At 39.8% G+C, this 19046-nt stretch overlaps 2 protein-coding genes across 4 annotated transcripts; both read left to right on the top strand.

The window, feature by feature from the left end:
- The first annotated feature begins 723 nt into the window (after positions 1-723).
- Positions 724-6020, top strand: LOC141639391 (glycolipid transfer protein 1-like). Of its 3 annotated transcripts, none has more exons than XM_074448531.1 (7): positions 724-868; positions 2218-2345; positions 2882-2937; positions 3795-3925; positions 4227-4362; positions 5330-5458; positions 5806-6020. In XM_074448531.1, the coding sequence occupies exons 2-7, from the start codon at positions 2228-2230 to the stop codon at positions 5836-5838; spliced, it is 603 nt and encodes a 200-aa protein (XP_074304632.1). In that variant the 5' UTR covers positions 724-868; positions 2218-2227; the 3' UTR covers positions 5839-6020. The 3 variants fall into 3 exon arrangements, with proteins under 3 accessions (XP_074304632.1, XP_074304631.1, XP_074304633.1); XM_074448530.1 differs by having other exon boundaries at positions 773-954; XM_074448532.1 differs by lacking the exon at positions 724-868 and adding an exon at positions 969-1860 and having other exon boundaries at positions 1935-2345.
- A 650-nt stretch (positions 6021-6670) lies between these two features.
- Positions 6671-8154, top strand: LOC141639392 (CRIB domain-containing protein RIC5-like). Its single transcript, XM_074448533.1, has 4 exons — positions 6671-6984; positions 7102-7202; positions 7345-7390; positions 7563-8154. Exons 1-4 carry the CDS (start codon positions 6918-6920, stop codon positions 7889-7891), a joined length of 543 nt encoding a protein of 180 aa, XP_074304634.1. The 5' UTR covers positions 6671-6917; the 3' UTR covers positions 7892-8154.
- The last annotated feature ends 10892 nt before the right edge of the window (positions 8155-19046 follow it).

The raw sequence follows: 19046 nt of genomic DNA on the forward strand, positions 1-19046 counted from the left end.
GCATTTTTAAAGAATCAGAGGGAGTAATTGTTTTTTTTGTCCAAATTATTTTTTACCGATAAACATATAATTGGCACAAATTCTCATTATAGACGGATACTATCCGTCTATACGTATAGACGGATACCATTTTCCCTCACAAAATACCCATTTGCCATAAAGTGGGAAGCACATGGGGGTGCCCCACCTTGTCCCCCCTACCCATTTTATTAGAGGTCTTTACCCGTCTATACGCCCCACCCGTCTATACCAAGACCTATTGTATAATTGGAGCAGAAGAAATATCTTTCTTGCCAATTAAATTGTACGCGTAAATCTAACCCAACCAATAGACCTAACAAATGGGTCAATTTGGTCTGATCGGATCAGGTCAATTTGGGGTTGTAAGAATTATGCAGGTCAAATTGAGTCGTGTTATTTCGTACTCAGGTTATTTTCAAGTTATTTATTTAGGGTTTTTCTATCATGTTCCCAATGGGCACTGTTAAAGAGCCATTTAAGGAAAGAATTACAACAATATCTCATGAGATTTTGAATTATGATGTGATAATTCCCACATTTATTAGAGGATTAATGGTATAATTCTTTCCTGAAATAACTCCTTATCATGTGCCCAATTAGAAAAACCCATTTATGAAATATGATTCATTTGTAACAATAAACATTTAAATTACATATCAAAATTAGTCCTTATTTCAAGTGTCGAGTCACATTATTTGAACCGGATCAATTTTGCTATGTCTAGTGACGGACTCCTAGCACGATGCCATCTACCACTCTACCAGCGAAGTACCCTCCGAAGGGAGCAGACGTTATTACTAGATCGTTGCTGATTTCCATTTTCTTTCTCAAGGAGTCAAAAACATTGGTACCATTTCTCTCAACATCCTCCCTCCTTTACTAGTTCTATACTCAGCATCGACTGTTATTATCATCTTCTGTCTACTTCACCTGGTACATTTTGCTCCACATTCATCCTTTCAATTTTTAATCACTTACTGTATTAGTTTGCTCCATCATCCTTTTGATCCCATCATGAGTTTTGTCTTCTGTTTCCTATCATTTATAGTATCATCTTGTTATCTGCAATTTGAGAAATGTTCGCTTTCTATGCACGCCACTGTTCATCGTGATCACTGTAGTTTAGTTTTCTCTTTAATATTGTGGATCAAACGAACGCCGTGTTCTTAAATGGGTAGATACTTTTTGTTTGTTTATTCTTGTATGATCTCATTTATTCAGAGTTTTTAATGTTGATTTTGTCGTAGTTTCGTTGGATCAGAATTTTGGATTATGATCTCTATTCTCTAGAGGGGTCTTGATTAATGAGTCAAATCTACTTTACTGGGATTGCATGATGGTCCTGAGTTTTGGAGAACAATGTCGAGCTAGTTTAGTTGGCAAGGCGCCTTTTAGAGGGGAGGGGGTATACTTGACAGTCATGATTTGTGTTCAATACCCGTCTGGCAACATTGCACATTACCTATTACCCGGGTGCAATTTACAATTTTAACGGCTTTATAACTTAAACAACTATGCCTTGTCTAATATTTCTTGAATTCTGTTTGTTCCATAGCGTTTATGTTGTTCTTCTTCAAACTATGAGCTTGTGTTTTTTCCTTGTTTTATTTGGTCTGGAGTTGCTTGATCTGAATGATGGAAGAATAACTCGTCTGATGTGTTTTTACATATAACCTCCATTTCATTAGGTAGTTTATGCATGTTTTTGGAACGAAGATTGAAGAATAAATGCAAATGGGGTGGACTATATCTTTGCAATTGAATTACTTTTACACTCTTACGATTAATGTGTGATCACTTCTTAACATTAGCTCATCAGGGGTCCAATCTTTTCATAGCGTAAAACACTTGGCTAAATTAGAATTGTAAACAAACCTATTTAAACAACTTGGAAACAAAAACTTCAGCTTAAGGGTATTGAATTTTTGTTGTTCAGTTTATTTTTCTGATAAGATGTCGAATCGGGTACAGTATTATGCATCTACAGATATGGTTTAAAAGTTGTTGAATTAGATTTCATGATTAATGGAAAATTTTTGTTACTCGAGCTCTTTATGATGAATTAATATTCTGTGGTCTACATCTTAGATACACGGATAGGAAATGAACGCCAACCCCCAACACTTTATGTACCCCCTGATATGCTTTTGACCATGTGTACGTTTTCATTAGTTCATTTTCTGTTGTTTGGTGCAGTGAAAGACAAATGGCGGAAACTGTGTTTACCCCAGCACTGGAAGGGATTAAGCTGGTTAAGTCTGAGAATGAAGAAATCTTGGCCAAGCCTTTCTTGGATGCTTGCAAGCACATTTTGCCCGTCATAGGTCAGCAATTTTTTGTATTATTACCAACCCTCTTTTACATAAATGCTTGCTATCATGATATATTTTGTTAATAGAATCGTGCTGGTGTACAACATGTAAAACACGAGATATAAGGAGTATTTACTAGTGTAATATGGTGCTTGGCGATCCTAGATTTAATTCTAGGTTTAGAGATTGTTGAAGTCTTGCAAATGTCCTTGTAAGATGCTCTTAGATTTCCAGACTTCATCAAGAAGATTCTAAGACAAATTTTAAGGGCCTCCTCTCTTTTCTTTACTTTTTGACATTTGGCTTAAATTTGTAAGGCTTAGGGCATACGTTCTTTGCATGTTAGACAGCTTATGCTAATCATTGAGGAATGAGATTGGAGTTTTTAGGTATTAAGTGCTTGTATTATTTTTATGTTAGCTTTTTCCTCCTTAAATCCCATTAGTTGTTGGCATGTTGCCTGCGTAGTATATGAATTAGGGAAAGCTTTCTAGTTATAATATTGTTGGTTTTGCACTCTGACTTCTATCATTTTTGTTTGTATGCAGATAAGCTTGGTGCATCTATGGCATTAGTGAAATCTGACATTGGTGGCAACATTACGGTACGCTACTTGGACTGCGTCGTGTGCTCAGCTGCTAGGTGTCTTTTGCCTTTTTTTTCCAGGGCCTCTTTGGTGACCTGTGGGTTAGGGGGCGGGTGCTGTCTGTTGCTCTCTCGCCGTTATTGGATACTCCCTCCATCCTGTGACCCATTTATAACATGAAAGTTGAAAGAGCTTCAAATACAGGCATTTATCGAGAGTTCATTGACCTCATTCCCATTTAATTGACGGTCAACGGAGGCCAACTCTGGCCAATATTTTCTCAGTAGACATACCATCTACAACTTCTTAAAAATGATAAATTTGAATATAGTACGGGACCAATTTATATTGTATTTCTACATATATTTGGAGAAATTCATGAACGAAGTTAATGTCTGTTGACCAACAAAGTCAAATGAGCAGAGTATAAATTGAATGGAGCGCCATGGAGGTGGTACTTTTCAGTTATTCTGCTGTTTTACTTCTCTTTGTGGAGCTGCTGGTTATTTCAAACAGTTTGTGTGTTGCGGAGGGGGCAAGAAGGGGTTTCGACTATGGCAATAAATTTGAAATTTGATACATTTTCCTTGAAACGTGAAATTTGTTCTTCACCTCCACTAAATTTGTAAATTTGTATTTTTTGATTGTCAGTTTGTCACTGAATTTTGCCTTGAAGTACTGTTATACTACGGAGTACTATAATTCCTTGTTGAGGTTTATCCTTTCACTTTTTGACATCTTAATGCTGGCTTGTTAACTTATTGAATGGAAAGGTGGAAAATCCTTCTATTGCATGTTGTTTCTTACATGACGTTTGACCTAGCCAAGCCTGACTTTATGTGTTTTTCTTGTTTTGGATCAATTTACTATTGCAGAGATTGGAAACCAAGTACAACACGGATCCTGCCAAATTTAACTACTTATACAGTATGGTTCAGGTGGAGGTTGAAACTAAGACTGCTAAAGGATCATCTAGTTGTACCAATGGTCTGCTTTGGCTAACTAGGTACACGATGCTCATATGCTTTTTCTGTCAATATTTTATGCTGCCCTCACTCTAAATTAACAGCCCATCATACCATTTTTGTTTTGTCAGTTTGGAATTTTTTTTATACACTTTAGTAAACCTTCTCTATTTTCATTGGAGTCAAAGACTTGTTGCATTTGATTTTATTGTGAAGTAGTAATCATTTGATTCAACTCTCAAGACAGTCTGTGTGACCGTCTGTCTAGCCTTTCTCCTTTGTTCCTCAAGTCTTTTTATAGGTGCTAATGCTTTTACATTATTGTGATGATCTCATATACAGGGCTATGGATTTTTTGGTGGAACTCTTCCGCAATTTACTGGAGCACGCAGATTGGACAATGTCCCAAGCTTGTACCGACTCTTACTCAAAGACCCTTAAAAAGTGGCACGGCTGGCTAGCGAGCTCAAGCTTCACGGTAATATTAATACTCCCTCCGTCCCGGTCATTTGTTGTCCTTATGTTTTGGCACAAAAACCAATAAAAGAGGAGGAGGCCAATGTCAATTACTAAATGACATGTGGATGAAATTGAGTGTGAATGACCAAATTGTTCATCAAATGCAATCCTAAAATAGAAAGGACAACAATTGACTGAGACATCCAAAAATGGAAAAGAACAATAAATGACCGGGACAGAGGGAGTACTTTTTTTTGCTTACAATTCCCACTCTAGTCTTGTAGTCTCATCTCATGTTCTTTCTCACATCAACCCATTTTATTCACCGACTTGATTGTTGCTATACCAATAAACTTGGCCTTTTTTGTGTTTAGAAATACTAAAGAAATGGTCGCGCTGAAATCCGATTGAACACATCATTATTTGATGTTTCTATGTACTTATATGCATACCCGGAGGCAGATTTGTAAATTATCATAATTTGAAATTATTGCATGAAAAGTTCCTCTTTGATCATAGTCCAAATACAGTTTCCTCATTTTGTAGCTTAAATTTTCTCTGACTTTGCCGACTTTATGTGTAATAAGCACCGGAGCACAACCTTTATTTATTTTTATTTTTTTTCCGTGCGGTGAAGGTGTAGAACTTTCTCATGTTCTTGAATGGCGGATTTCTTGTTTGGTGAGTAGGGGTCCAGTCCCACTGGCTTTGGAAGCTCACTTACATTTTGGTAGATCAGTTGGCCCTCTTGGTTCAATGGTTGGTTAATTAATGTTTCAAACACGAGGTCAACTGTTCAAACTTAAATCCCTTATTTTCCGCTCCAAGATCCGCCACCATATTCTTGTAAAGAGACTTAAGAACGGTTTGCTCATTTGATGTTCCTTGGATACGTAGCTGAAAAACTGCTGATTACCTCAGCCAAGTTGGCGTCATATAATTTTTGAGATTGTCAGTTCATGTGTGTTATGCATTTAAACCCACAGGTTGCAATGAAGTTAGCGCCTGATAGGAAGAAGTTTATGGAGGTGCTTGGAGGTGATGCCGTCAAAGGTGACATCGAGAGCTTTCTAATTACCTTCACACCTCTACTTCAGCAGAACCACAAATTTTTGGTAAGAAATGTTGTTGCATCACTTGTGTGAATATCACAAAAGAAAACTGTATTAGACAGTCTTACATGTGAGACCAATTCATTAGCCCTATAATTGAATTAGAAATACGTAAGGAATGGGGTTGGTCTCACGGGTGAAACCATCTCATAGAACCCACTATTGGTCCGAATCTTCCAATACATTGTTGATTCTTGAATTTACCTACAGCAAATGTAATAAGTTCACGTAATATGTTGAACCAGAGGTCCAGAACTATAGCTCTAATCTAAGCTGCATTTGCAGTGGATTAATTGGCTGGGTCTTGTGATGTTTCTTCTGATGTGTCAGTACTTCATTTTGCGTTGCAGGCTAGTGTCGGTTTGGACGATTTGAAAGCTTAATGAAGGGTAGGGTCTGAGATTCTAATCCTGTGAACTGTGATGTTCTTGCTTTGGCGTAAGACCTTTTTTTTGCCCAGAAGTAGTATTAATGTATTACACATTTACACATTTGGCGCCTGAGATTGAAAACTCCGTTGTAGTTCACAATTTCCGCTAATATCAACTTATGCCTTTACAGTCAACAATGCGTGCTGCTCGTATAATTTCAGTACCGTTTAGTTTGTCACTGGTGTCTGCACGACACACCATTACTGTTTAATCATCGATCCGTCGCCATACCTCTGAGGCTCTGACAGGACTGGTTAAATTAGCTACAATTTTAAACCCTCTCTTCTTTGGCAACAGTTGCCTTACTACGAGTCTTGTGCCGGGATTTCGCACACAAAAAATATACCATCCTGGATTTAATTTATGTATTTTTACATTACACAAGATCAGATTTCAATTCTTGAAGTGTAAATACAAATATTTAAAAATATTTTGTGGATGTAGATTAGGATTTAATGCAAGGATTTTTCGCACCATTTTGCTCCGGCGACAAAACAACATTATCCTAAAATAGTCGTTATTTGCATGTCAATTTTTTCGATATATTGATTCAAGAAAATTGCAGTTATTACTCTATGATTAGAACTTACTTGCCGTCGCCAATATATAACCAATTTATAGACATACACATCTAAAATAAGCATAAATGTAAACATCATATCATCATCAAGAATATTCAGAAAACAGACTGTTAAATAAAGTCAACTCATAACAACGAGGAAAAAGTTTCTATTTTAAAAACGAAAATTCTGATATAATTATTTATCAACTGCCAAATTATTCTTATAATTATATTTTACAAATTATATGATGGCAGAATTTGCCAACTGTGTTAATACAACCCCTCTATCTTTAAGATTTTGTTGTTGGTTGGAAGGAAAATGTTGTAATTAATTTTTGTTTTAAGAAAATTAATACCAACATGTCATGGAACCATGGTCTTTAGCTTCATAATAATAGTGTTCATCTACGAAATTTCGATATTGTTCTTCTGTATACGGGAAACTTGAAGAACAGTTTTCGCGTCATTAATGTTTACCATGTCGAGTACAATGAAAGGGCTTCTGAAAGGTCTAAGATTCATTTCGCAAATATTTGGTATGTTATCTTCATTCAAAAATTTCTGCATTTTATTCTTCCAATACGATTAGGCAATGATGATAATGACGATGATGATTTGACGTAATTTCTTTTTAATGTTGCAATAAAATGTAGAAGAGGAAGAAGAGGAAGAAATGCAAATAGGGTTTCCTACTGACGTAAAACATGTTGCCCATATTGGTTGGGATGGTCCAGCTGCAAATGCACCTAGTTGGGTATGTTCTTATTTCTTGATAATGTTCTTGACTTCTTGCTTGTATAAAGTATAGAACAATCTAAATCATGATTATCGATCATAATTATTACTTGATGTTCTTGTATGACAATTAGCTGATATAGCTTCATGTTTTTCCACAGATCCAGAGTTTTAAAGATGGAGAATCAGGTGAATCACCTCGAAATGGTATGAATGAATAATCCATACTCTCTTGGTAACACAATTATTAAGGGCACACGTTAGAAAAACCGCTTTTTATACTAGGGATTTTCTTTTTTAGATTCAATAAATTTTTAGTTAGGAAATCATTTTTCGGAAAAGACAGCTATTAATGCAGTGAACTTCCTGTTTTCTGTAGGAGATCAGCAAAATGTTCCAGGAGAGCGTGGTCTAAGATTCACTGCCCAAGAAAATCGGTGTTTAATGGGTTCAGATGCCTCAACATTCGAGTCCTCATCAAGACGGCGGTCTAATAAAGTCAAGGGTGCAAAACGACACGCCCTAGCAGGGTCATCAACCGATTCACCTAGAAGGTCAACTACAACAGCTTCGGAAAATAAAACAGACGACACAACCTCAAGCTCAAAGACTTTACGAAGAAGAAAGACCAAGACCTCTTCTAAGTCCAAGCCAAAACCCACATCCACGAGACCCAACTTAGCTTATTCGGATCCAGGGATAGAATAGACAGCATGAAGAAACACGTCGAATTTGAAAGCTGATTAGAAGTATTCACTGAATGATAATGCTAGATTAATTCCTGACATGTATAGCTGAGTCTTCATTCTGTAAATAGAACAGCAACAAAAAAGCTATATCAGCGCGATTGATTCTTCTGATTTAATGTTCTGAGCAGCAGCTAAAAAGCGCCTCAATGATGTCGGAAATTTTGGAATATCAAACTTCTACTGCTAAGAGTTCTTGAATGTCAGGAAAGTTCCGATTTTTTTTTTCCTTTTTATCAGTTGATTTTTTTTCCTGATAAAAATCAAGGGAAGTAATTCTACCACATAAGAAGACGGTAATAAGTGCTAGACGTCGACTGAACAAAAGGAAAGAGTCTATATTAGGACATAATAATAACATTCATTTCACAAATTCACGAAACTAAACAAGCCTGAGAAACAGGCCTACAGGCTACAACAGCAGGAGTCTAATAAGGCTAATTAAGGGTAAATCTAGTTGTCCTTTATGGGTGCACCCATGTCCAAAGTCGAACCCTCGACGACATTGTAAGCTGATAAAGGCTGGCCTTCTTCCAGCCTTACACCATTAAAGAACAAATGATGCGGACGAACAGGCACCTTCAACTTCTTAAGAATCTTTGTAACCAGTCTTCTCGAGTCCTGATAAGCAATAAACTAGATGTCGTAAAAAGCTAGAATTAACCTACCAAATTAACAATTTATAAGCCAAACTATACTCTAGACTACTCTAAATGATAAAGTAATATAGCACAAGTAAGGGTCGGTCCCAAGAGAAGGTCTTTTAAGCTAAAAACTCGAAATGTAAACTATTGACTACTAATGACAAAGCTATAGACAAACAATGGTTATTCACAATGGCAAACAATAGAGAGACATAGAAAGGGGGGTTTTTGAGTTGATTGGTAACATGGAACAAAGTAAAATTTGCAAACTTGGTCTAACAAGCAATACAACAAACACTTGGTGAGTAAGATGATTCAATAATTAAAAGGGACTTGGTGCAATTCTTCCTTTGTAACCAACAATGGTAAAGTTCAACTCTTTAACTACTCTCCTCTTAATTTCTACCCAATACTTTCAAGTCAAGATGATAACATACACAAATTAAACCATCTATGTATGTTCTTCAAGTTTAACCAACAATTCATCAAACCATGAGTGCAAGTTAAGCATGAGCATTAAAGATAAGCCAAGACAAGAAGCTAGGATCAATTCTCACAAGATTAAACCATACAAATGAGAAAAGACATGAAATTTCCTACTTATTGCATGAATCCTTTAAACCAAATCAACATACAATAAGCTTGCTCCAAACAATCCTAGACAAATTAAACAATTTCTCTAGAATTTGCAATAGTTGAACAAATAAGAAGCATGGATGGCCAACCCAAACATAAATTCATTCAACATGAAGATTAAGCATAAGGAAAGATCATTAGATAAATAAAAGGAGATTAAAAGAGTCTTACAATACCAAAGTTGGAGACTTTGGATGAATTACACCAAGAAAGGAAAAGATTAGCCTTCTATCTTCTTAGAAAAACCCAAGAAATGAAGAAAGATTAACATCCAAACTAAAAGATTACAAATTCCTTCCTAAAGTTCCAAGCTTTCTTAACACACAAGCCTTTTTGAATTAATACTCAACAAGATGATTTTTAGGTCTCCAAAATGTGAACTATTTATAAGGCTGCACACGAATCTAGGGTAATACGGGATTTGGGCTTAAATTTAAGCCAACGGGCTTAATAAAAGTCACGAGTCAAAGACAACGGCAGATCGCCGGGATGAGTGGCAGATCTTTGGCAGATGCCGTAGTGATCTTGTTGATGGCGGCGATCGCAAAAGAGCCTGGAACGAATTATTTCTTCACTTCCTCAACACGAGTCCTTCACTACTTAGCCTTCATGCTTCCTAGCAAGGAATGTCGGCTCCGTAACTGGTTCATGTAAGGTCGTCTCCGCGTGATTGCTTGTCTACTAGTGTGGCTAGAGGCTCGCTCTTGGGATTCCGGGTTCTATCCTCATACGAAGCTCCACACATGAATCAAAACGCATTAGTTATGACAATCATCGGGACGGGAAGATTAACTCTTGATTCCGACAAAAGGACCCTTAATTAAAAGCATACTTGGCCTAAGAAGGCCCTAGTGACTCGACACTTCTTGACTCTATCAAACTCCCCCACACTTGGACTTTTGCTCGTCCCGAGTAAAACTCAAGAAAGCATTCGGCAAGTCCATAAGCGGGTGTGGGATTGAATGATCACTCTTCCCTCACCTCTTCCTCCTTATATCTCCCTCTTGAACTACCACCAATTAAAGAGAAAATCTAGACTCAAAGGTGACACAAACTCTCCTCTCACTCACCCTCCTTATATCATCCCTCACACAAGACACGACACAACTCCAACTCCGACACATCACGCAACTCCACCCTTCTTATATCACCAAAGAAGAAGTGGCCACTCTTGCCTTATCCCAAGGCAATAGCAAAGTGACCCAATCAATCCTCCAAATCATTTATCTTCCTCTTATCTCACCCCCTTATCACTCCATAAAGAGTAAGATCAGGCTACTTGGTTGGCCACACACCTATGTAATTCAACAACCAAAATAGCCAAAGCAAAAATCCACCGATTTGGGACAAGTTTTGTGACTCAAAATGAAATTAAATCCTAATCTAACCTCCTTCCAAGTCCCTCCTTATCACTCCCTTCTTGTCCCTCCATCTTTTTGGTGGTGCATTTTTCAATTTTTTTGATTTTTTTGTTGAAAATCCCTCATTTTGCCTAAGGTGCCCTTTCGGGTTTTCACCTTAGCTTTTCCTTTCCTCTCACGGTGGCTCGCAACTCATTTCTTCATTTTGCCCGGAATGCCCTTTCGGGTTTTCATCCCGTCCTCGGCCACCTTTCCCAATCTTGCCTAGGCGCCCACCCTTGTGGGTTTTCACCTAGCCGGGATTTTCGTTTTTTTTTTTTTTTTTTTTTTTTTTTTTTTTTTTTTTTTTATGCATTAAACAACAAGAAATTTACATATAATACAATCCAAATTCCTCCCCCACACTTACATTCCACATTGTCCTCAATGTGGAGGAGTCACAAACTTGTTCTTCAAGAATGAGAACCCGAGGCACCCCCTTGATCATTGGTGCCTTGGTTCTTCCACCTTCTTTCTCTTCGTTCTCTTTCTCTTGTGGCCCGGGCATAGTTTTGGTCCACATCTTCTTGGGTGATGGAGGGTGGCATGGTTGGGTGAAGAGACATGCCAAATAGACCACGAACTATCCCAAGCGTGTCTTCTTGGGTCCTTGCATCGTAGTATGAATCTTCGACATACTCTTGATATCTTTCATTTTGGACCCCAAATTGGTGGTCCATTTGGCCTCTCCACTCATTTTGCTCCTTCCACATGTTGGCATTGGCCGTCATTGTTTGGTCAAGTTGTTGTTGCCAACGACGGTTAGCCTCTTGGTTAGCAATCATTTCCCTCATCAAAGCCGTTTGATTTGTTGCGGCCTCCTCTATCAACTTCCCCCTATCATCAACCACACTTCTCCATTGATCTAGATTCTCCAATCTTGGCGTTTGTTGTTGTTGCCAAGAATGGAGATTCTCCACACGTCCACTTATGGTAGTGAAAACCTCTCTTGTCTCTTTGAAATAATCGTACATATTTTGTTGCCAAGGAGCAACCGGGTCATGAGAGCCCTCCCCCGCTTCATACATGGGGGTGTCCATGTCCACGGGAGGGTCATTTGGTGTCTCCTCTTCATCCTCATCGGAGGTAAAGTCCGAAATATCCATACGACAATAGAAGTTCCTACCATGGGTACCACTTGGCAAAGGAGAATTTTTAGGCCTCGGAAGCCTCAAGTATTTTTGCTTGTCGGGACCCAACCAATACCCCTTAAGGGGGTCATCCCTCACCTTCTTGAACATCTTACACTCCTCAAGGACCATATCATTGTAATAGGGAAGACCTTTAGTCTTGAAGATGTCTTGGGACTCATCAATGTCCCCATCAAAATGTGTAACAAAGAATGTGATTGCCCCCCCACAATTGATACTCCCTCCCGAACTTTTGGTCTTGTGAACCATGCATGCATCAATAAAAAGTTGTACCCAATCGGGCACTCCTACCCCCTCCGGGAGCATGGTCCACATGGTAGCTCGGATCTTTGCATAGACCTTAGTGGGTTCTCCTATGGCATAGAAGATGGTGGTTATGAAGCGGGTGAGGAGTTGTACCACGGGGTTGGTGCAATAAGAAATCATGTTGTCATGTGTGGCATTTTTGGTTCCTACCATCTCGGTCCAAGCCGCATCACTCCGACTCCCGAGCATGAGAATGGGAGATGGGGGTTTGGAAATGGACAAGACCTTCCTCACTTGAGTATGGGTAAGGGTGTGCCACTTTCTATTCACTCTAAACCGGATTTTTTTCTCTCTTCCCTCCGCCACATTACACTCCGTCAAGGTAGAAAGGAACTCTCGGGTGTAGGAGGTGTAGGTGTAATCCCATAACCCATCATCAAAGTAGTCTTCTAGACCCACCTTAGCAAGCATAGTCCGGGCTAGAGTGCCCATGCCTAGGGCATTTAGAGTCTCGGGGGAAAGGAAACGGGTGGTTTTGATAGGTTGTTTTTGGTGAAGGCCGAGTTTTTGAAAGATTTTGAGTTGGTTGGCATCTAACCCTTCCTCCCCGGTAAAAATTGGTTCCCCCACATTTTCGGTCTCCTCTACAACCCTTTTCTTATTTGGCCTTCGGAATGGGTTTAAGCTTGACATTCTTGTACCTACAAGAGAGTTGATACAACACAAACAACACAAAATATGGCCCTCAAAAATTTTTCACTCTTTGAGACAATTCACCAAATACTTGGTGTGCACTAGCTCAAGAAGAATTCAAAAGCTTGTGTTTGGTGTTTGTCTTGCCTCACCCAGAAAATTTTTCCACCAACAACAACTATAACATCAAGAGGCAACAACTAATCCAACTAATTCTCTAAAACAAGAAGAAATTCGGATTATAAGAGAGCAAGAAAAATGAAAGTAGAGTTTGGTTGTTATACCTCCCCGGATTCCACAAAAATAATGCTCCTTGTTGCTCCTAGTTGCTCAAAAACCCGTCTTAAACCCTTGAATTCCAATCTGAAAGCTTGAAATTTGAGGTCTTCAAAGTTAGGGTTTTTCAAAATTTTGGGGGAAATTTCTGATTGTTGGTAGAATCAAAGGTATTTTGTGTTTGTGAGGGGAATATGGTGGCCTAAAGAGTGAAGGATTGAAGATTTGATGAAAGTTGGGAAGGATTTTGGGTGATTTGGGTGGAAATAGGATGATTGAAGGGAGATAGGGTGTTTGAGATGCTCGAAAATTCTGAAATGAGGAACAAAGGGGAGTCTCGTGGGTAAGTTTAGACAAATCCCGTACTGTAGCAAAAACGGCAGACTGCTGTGGCTTTGGCAGACTGCCGTGGCAGACTGCCGAGGAGTTTGGCAGTCTGCCAAAACCTCCTGATGTCGCATTTTTTCGTTAACTAAATTTTGGTATAAAACCAAAATTTAGCTCATTAAGCTTCACCTCATCCTTGCTCTTCCCCTTGACACGCTCCCATTCAAATCCCTTTCCACATTTCCGTCACTTCACTAATGACACGCCTTCCGAGGTGATGTAAAAATCGACTTCACACTTCATAGAATGATTAGTAACTTCATGAATGTTAATGCAATTTATTAACAAGAATGTAAATAACGGAATGATAAATGACGTGAATGTAAATTCTATCTATGAAAAACGGGAAATCCTACACTAAAAGAGAATATTTACAAATTTGTGCCGTATTTTTAACGTCGATGGCTCGACTTAGTCAATGTTGGAGAATCAATCTTTGTAAATTGGATCTTCTAAAAGAAGATCCTCTTCGCCTTGTAGCTCGATTCCTTTGTAGTAATGTTTCAACCTTTGCCCATTTACCTTTATAACTTTTCCCGAGGTCGGGTCTTCTACCTCCACCGCTCCGTGGGAAAAGACTTTCTTCACTTTGTAAGGCCCATACCACTTCGACCTTAGCTTGCCGGGAAAATTCTTGAGACGACTTTGAAAAACCAACACATCTTCTCCCTCTTTGAAAACTCTTCTTGTGACCATCTTGTCATGCCAAAACCGAGCCTTTTCCTTGTAGATGCTAGCATTGTCATAGGCATTGTGCCTAAGCTCTTCCAATTCTTGGATTTGAAGCTTCCGGTGCAATCCCGCCTCATCGACATTTTGATTAAAAGCTTTGATTGCCCAATAGGCTTTGTGCTCCACTTCTACGGGAAGGTGGCATCCCTTCCCATAAATTAGCCTATATGGGGACATGTCGATTGGGGTCTTATAAGCCGTTCTATAAGCCCAAAGAGCATCTTCAAGCCTCTTGCTCCAATCCTTTCGGTCGGGATTGACCGTTCTTTCCAAGATGTGTTTAACCTCCCGGTTAGAGACTTCCGCTTGGCCATTTGTTTGGGGGTGATATGCCGTAGAAACTTTGTGAAGCACACCATATTTTTGAAGCAAGGTTGAGATCACCTTGTTACAAAAATGAGTCCCCCTATCACTCACAATGGCTTTTGGGAAGCCGAATCTTGAAAATATATTGCTTTTGACAAATGCTTGCACCGTCTTTGCATCATCACATTTCGTGGGAATGGCTTCCACCCACTTAGACACGTAATCGACCGCCAAGAGGATGTAGATGTATCCATAGGAATTAGGGAATGGCCCCATGAAGTCTATTCCCCAAACATCAAAAATTTCCAAGTAAAGCATCAGTTGTTGGGGCATTTCATTCCTACGTGATATGTTGCCAAAACGTTGGCATCTATCACAAGTAGTAACGAAAATATGAGCATCTTTAAACAACTTGGGCCAATAGAACCCGCACTCAAGGATTTTACGTGCCGTTCTATGAGGCCCAAAGTGACCCCCACAAGCGTACTCATGGCAATGTTTTAGGATGGATGGGATTTCTACATCCGGCACACAACGTCGGATGACTTGGTCTTGACACATTTTCCATAAATATGGCTCATCCCATATATAGAATCTAGAATCGGACTTGATCTTGTTCCTTTGACTAGATGAAAGTGAGGTGGGAAACTTCTTGGTGACCATGTAATTGACAAGGTTGGCATACCAAGGCTCAACGGCCTTCATGGAATAAAGAGATTCATGTGGTAAGCTACCGTCAACTACTCCCATATTCTTCACGAGATCCTCATTGATGTGAAGCCTACTCAAATGGTCGGCCACCACATTAGCACTCCCTTGCTTGTCCTTGATCTCTATGTCAAACTCGCTCAACAAAAGCACCCATCTCATGAGCCTTGCCTTGGTGTCTTTCTTGTCTACAAGTTGCCTTATAGACTTGTGATCGGTATAGATGATGACCTTTGCACCCAAGAGATAAGCCCGGAATTTTTCAATGGCATACACCACCGCTAAAAATTCCTTTTCCGTGACGGTGTAGTTCCGTTGAGCATCATTCAAGAGTGAAGAAGCATATTGGATCACATATGAAGCTTTGTCATCCTTTTGTCCCAAAACGGCTCCAATGGCAAAATCGTCAGATCGGTCATGATCTCAAAAGGCCGATCCCACTTGGGTGCTTGAATGATTGGGGCCGATATAAGTCTCTCCTTCAACAAGTCAAATGCTTCCCTACAATGATCATCAAACACGAACTCCACATCCTTGTGCAAAAGTTTGCACAAGGGGTTAGCTATTTTGGAGAAATCCTTAATAAACCTTCGATAAAAACCCGCGTGTCCTAAGAACGACCTCACGTCTCGAGTATTAGATGGATACGGTAAGGTTTTAATCACATCTACCTTTGCCATATCCACCTCAATCCCTCTTTTCGACACTATGTGTCCTAACACGATTCCGCTACTCACCAATAAGTGACACTTTTCAGAATTTAAAACAAGGTGAGAGTCTATGCACCGTGATAGGACCATAGCGAGATGGTCTAGACACGAGTCAAATGAGTCCCCATGGATGGTGAAGTCATCCATGAAGACTTCCAAAATACGCTCCACATAGTCCGAGAAAATGCTCATCATGCATCGTTGGAAAGTGCCGGGGGCATTGCACAATCCAAAGGGCATGCGGCGGTAAGCATAAGTACCAAATGGGCAAGTGAAGGTTGTTTTGGATTGATCCTCCGGGTGAATGGGGATTTGAAAATACCCGGAATACCCATCCAAAAAACAATAGGACTCCTTCCCACCTAACCTCTCTAGCATTTGATCTAGAAAGGGTAGGGGGAAATGGTCCTTCCAAGTGACTTGGTTGAGGCGGCGATAATCAATACACACCCTCCATCCCGTTTGTAAACGGGTGGGGATCAATGCCCCTTGAGAGTTTTTGACTACCGTCACCCCTCCCTTCTTTGGCACAACTTGAGTAGGACTTACCCATTGGGAGTCACTAATTGGAAAGATAATACCCATTTGGAGAAGTTTGATAACTTCTTCCTTGACAACTTCCATCATAGGTGGATTAAGCCTCCGTTGTGGTTGTCGGACGGGTTTTGCATCCTTTTCCAATCGAATTTTGTGCATGCAAGTGCTTGGACTTATCCCCTTGATATCCGTGATGCTCCATCCAAATGCTTCTTTGTACTTATGCAAAACATCCACCAATCTCCTCTCTTGATCACCCTCAAGTTGGTTTGAAATTATAAGGGGTAGAGTGTTATTTGCCCCAAGAAAGACGTATTTCAAGTGGTCGGGAAGTGGTTTTAGATTGGGGGTGGGTGGCTTAGTGATGGATGGAAGTGGTCTTTCAAGGGAGGCCTCTAGGGGAAGGAATTTGGGGTAGCTAAGATTTGTCTTCAAGCAAAACAAGTATTCGTGGAACAGGGGATTTGGCAGACTGCCAGGGGTGTGGCAGACTGCGGTTTGTCCGGCAGACTGCTGAAATCCCCTGATTCCGCCCTCTATCTTTTCCATTTGATCGTCATCAAGGGTTATTTCCTCCTCTAACTTGTTGACATAATCCTGCACATCATTAGACAACAAAAACCGCAACCCTTCTTTCTCGACATTGTTAGTGAGGGCCACCTCAAGTGGGTCCCTACGACTCAATTGGTAAACATGATTTGCCAAAGGCTCAATTTTGTCAAGAAAGTAGCAAAAACTCAAGTCATCATTCTTCTTCATTGTTTCATACACATTATACTTCAAAGTTCTTCCTTCAAATTCCATGGTCAAATTTCCATCATACATGTCAAGCTTGGTTTTGGAGGTTCTCATAAAAGGCCTCCCTAGCAAGAGGGGTGTAGCCTTGGAGTCCGGCTCCATGTCCAAAACATAAAAGTCGGCCGGGAAAATGAATTTATCAACCTCTACCAACACATCTTCTACAAGACCTTTGGGGTGAATTGTAGAGCGATCCGCCAATTGGATCACAACATTGGTCTTAGACAAGGGAGGCAATTCTAAGGTCTCATAAATGGAATAAGGCATGACATTAATAGAGGACCCCGAGTCTAGCATAGCTCTAGCAAAAGCTTTTCCTCCAATTGAGCACGGTATAGTTAGCATGCCCGAATCATCTAACTTTTTGGGAAGATTTTGTTTGAAAATTGCCGAGACATGCCTACTAACCGTGACTCTTTCAACTCCTTTCCTTGGCTTCCGTTTAGGGGTGCAAAGTTCTTTGAGAAACTTTGCATACCTAGGAACGGTGTTAATGATAGTAAAAAGAGGGATGTTGACCTCACATTTCCTAAAAGTTTCATAAAGATCGGTGTCTTTATCAAACTTCTTGGGACTTGTGAGGGCACTAGGAAATGGTACCTCCGGTTCATACTCTTGTTCAATCTCCTTGAGTTGATCCTTTGTGTTGGTGCTTCCCTCCTTTCCTTTGTCAATGCTCAAAGGACTCCTCTCTTTTTCCTCATTAGCTTTTGAAGATGATCCTTTCTCTTGTTCAACCACAAGCTCTTCTTCAATGTCAATAACCCTCTCTTGTGACTTGCCCCTTCTCTTCTTCTTGGGAGGGGATTCTAAAGTTCTCCCCTTCCTCAAAGTCATAGCACTAGCATTCTCTCTAGGAGGGAACGTAGTGGAGGGAATAGAAGTTGAGGTTCTTTGATTTTTCTTGGCAAGTTCTTGGGCAATTTGGCCAAGTTGGACTTCTAGGTTGGCAACCTTGGCATCACTAACATTCTTATCGGCATCAATCTTGTCAAGCCTCTTGTTTGTTTTGACTTGCTCTTGCAAAATGTTTTTAAGCAAGTCTTGAACACTTGGTTCCTTTTGAGAATTGTTGTTACCTTGATTGCCAAATTGGGATGATTGACCTTGGTTTTGGTTTCTACCTTGGTTGTTGAAATTCCCATTCCTATTTCCTTCTTGATTGAAATTCCCATTCCTATTCCCTTGAGAGTTTGAACCTTGACCTTGTCGGGAATTTTGGTCCCTCAAGTGGTTGAATTGACCATTCACAAAACTCTTTGAGGTGTCACCACCCCAACCAAGTCTAGGGTTGTCTCTACTCCCAACATTGTAATTGTTGCCGCTAGGGTCATAATTGTAGTATCCTCCTCCGGAAGGATTCCTAGCATTGTAATTTTCATACCCCATTGCACTTACATTCTCCATTCCAATTCCTTCTTCAATCATGATGGGGCAATTTTCCTCCAAATGAGGACCTTGACAATAGTTGCATTCCACTTTGTTTCCCCTTCCCCCATCCTTGTTTGGATTGTTCACTATCATATTCTTCACCAAGTGAGTCAAATCATTCACACTTTGCTCAAGGTTTTGATTTGATGAAGAAGAAGAGGTTCCCATTGAAGAAGTATTCCTTGTTCCCCTTTGAGTTCTTCCATAATTCCTTGTAGTAGAAGCAAGTCTCTCAATGATTTCCTTGGCATCCATTATGGAAAAATTTTCCAACCCTCCTCCGGTAGCGGAATTGACCATTCTTTGATCATCTTGGCTTAGCCCTTCATAGAAGTTCACAAGAAGATCATCATCGCTCAACCCGTGGTAAGGGCATTGAGCTACCAACTTTTTGAACCTCTCCCAATACTCATACATGGTTTCACCATTGAGGTCTTGTTCTATGGTAGTAATGGCCTTCTT

This window comes from Silene latifolia, unplaced genomic scaffold (assembly GCF_048544455.1).
Source record: "Silene latifolia isolate original U9 population unplaced genomic scaffold, ASM4854445v1 scaffold_367, whole genome shotgun sequence".
Classification (NCBI taxonomy): Eukaryota; Viridiplantae; Streptophyta; class Magnoliopsida; order Caryophyllales; family Caryophyllaceae; genus Silene; species Silene latifolia.

Bases quoted from the DNA above. Each gene is read 5' to 3' on its own strand.
- LOC141639391 (XM_074448531.1), top strand. From the start codon at position 2,228: ATGGCGGAAACTGTGTTTACCCCAGCACTGGAAGGGATTAAGCTGGTT. The intron at 2,346-2,881 runs GTCAGCAATTTT...GTTTGTATGCAG, and splicing joins GCACATTTTGCCCGTCATAG to ATAAGCTTGGTGCATCTATG. The intron at 5,459-5,805 runs GTAAGAAATGTT...TTTGCGTTGCAG, and splicing joins AGCAGAACCACAAATTTTTG to GCTAGTGTCGGTTTGGACGA.
- LOC141639392 (XM_074448533.1), top strand. From the start codon at position 6,918: ATGTTTACCATGTCGAGTACAATGAAAGGGCTTCTGAAAGGTCTAAGA. The intron at 6,985-7,101 runs GTATGTTATCTT...AATAAAATGTAG, and splicing joins ATTCATTTCGCAAATATTTG to AAGAGGAAGAAGAGGAAGAA. The intron at 7,203-7,344 runs GTATGTTCTTAT...GTTTTTCCACAG, and splicing joins CTGCAAATGCACCTAGTTGG to ATCCAGAGTTTTAAAGATGG.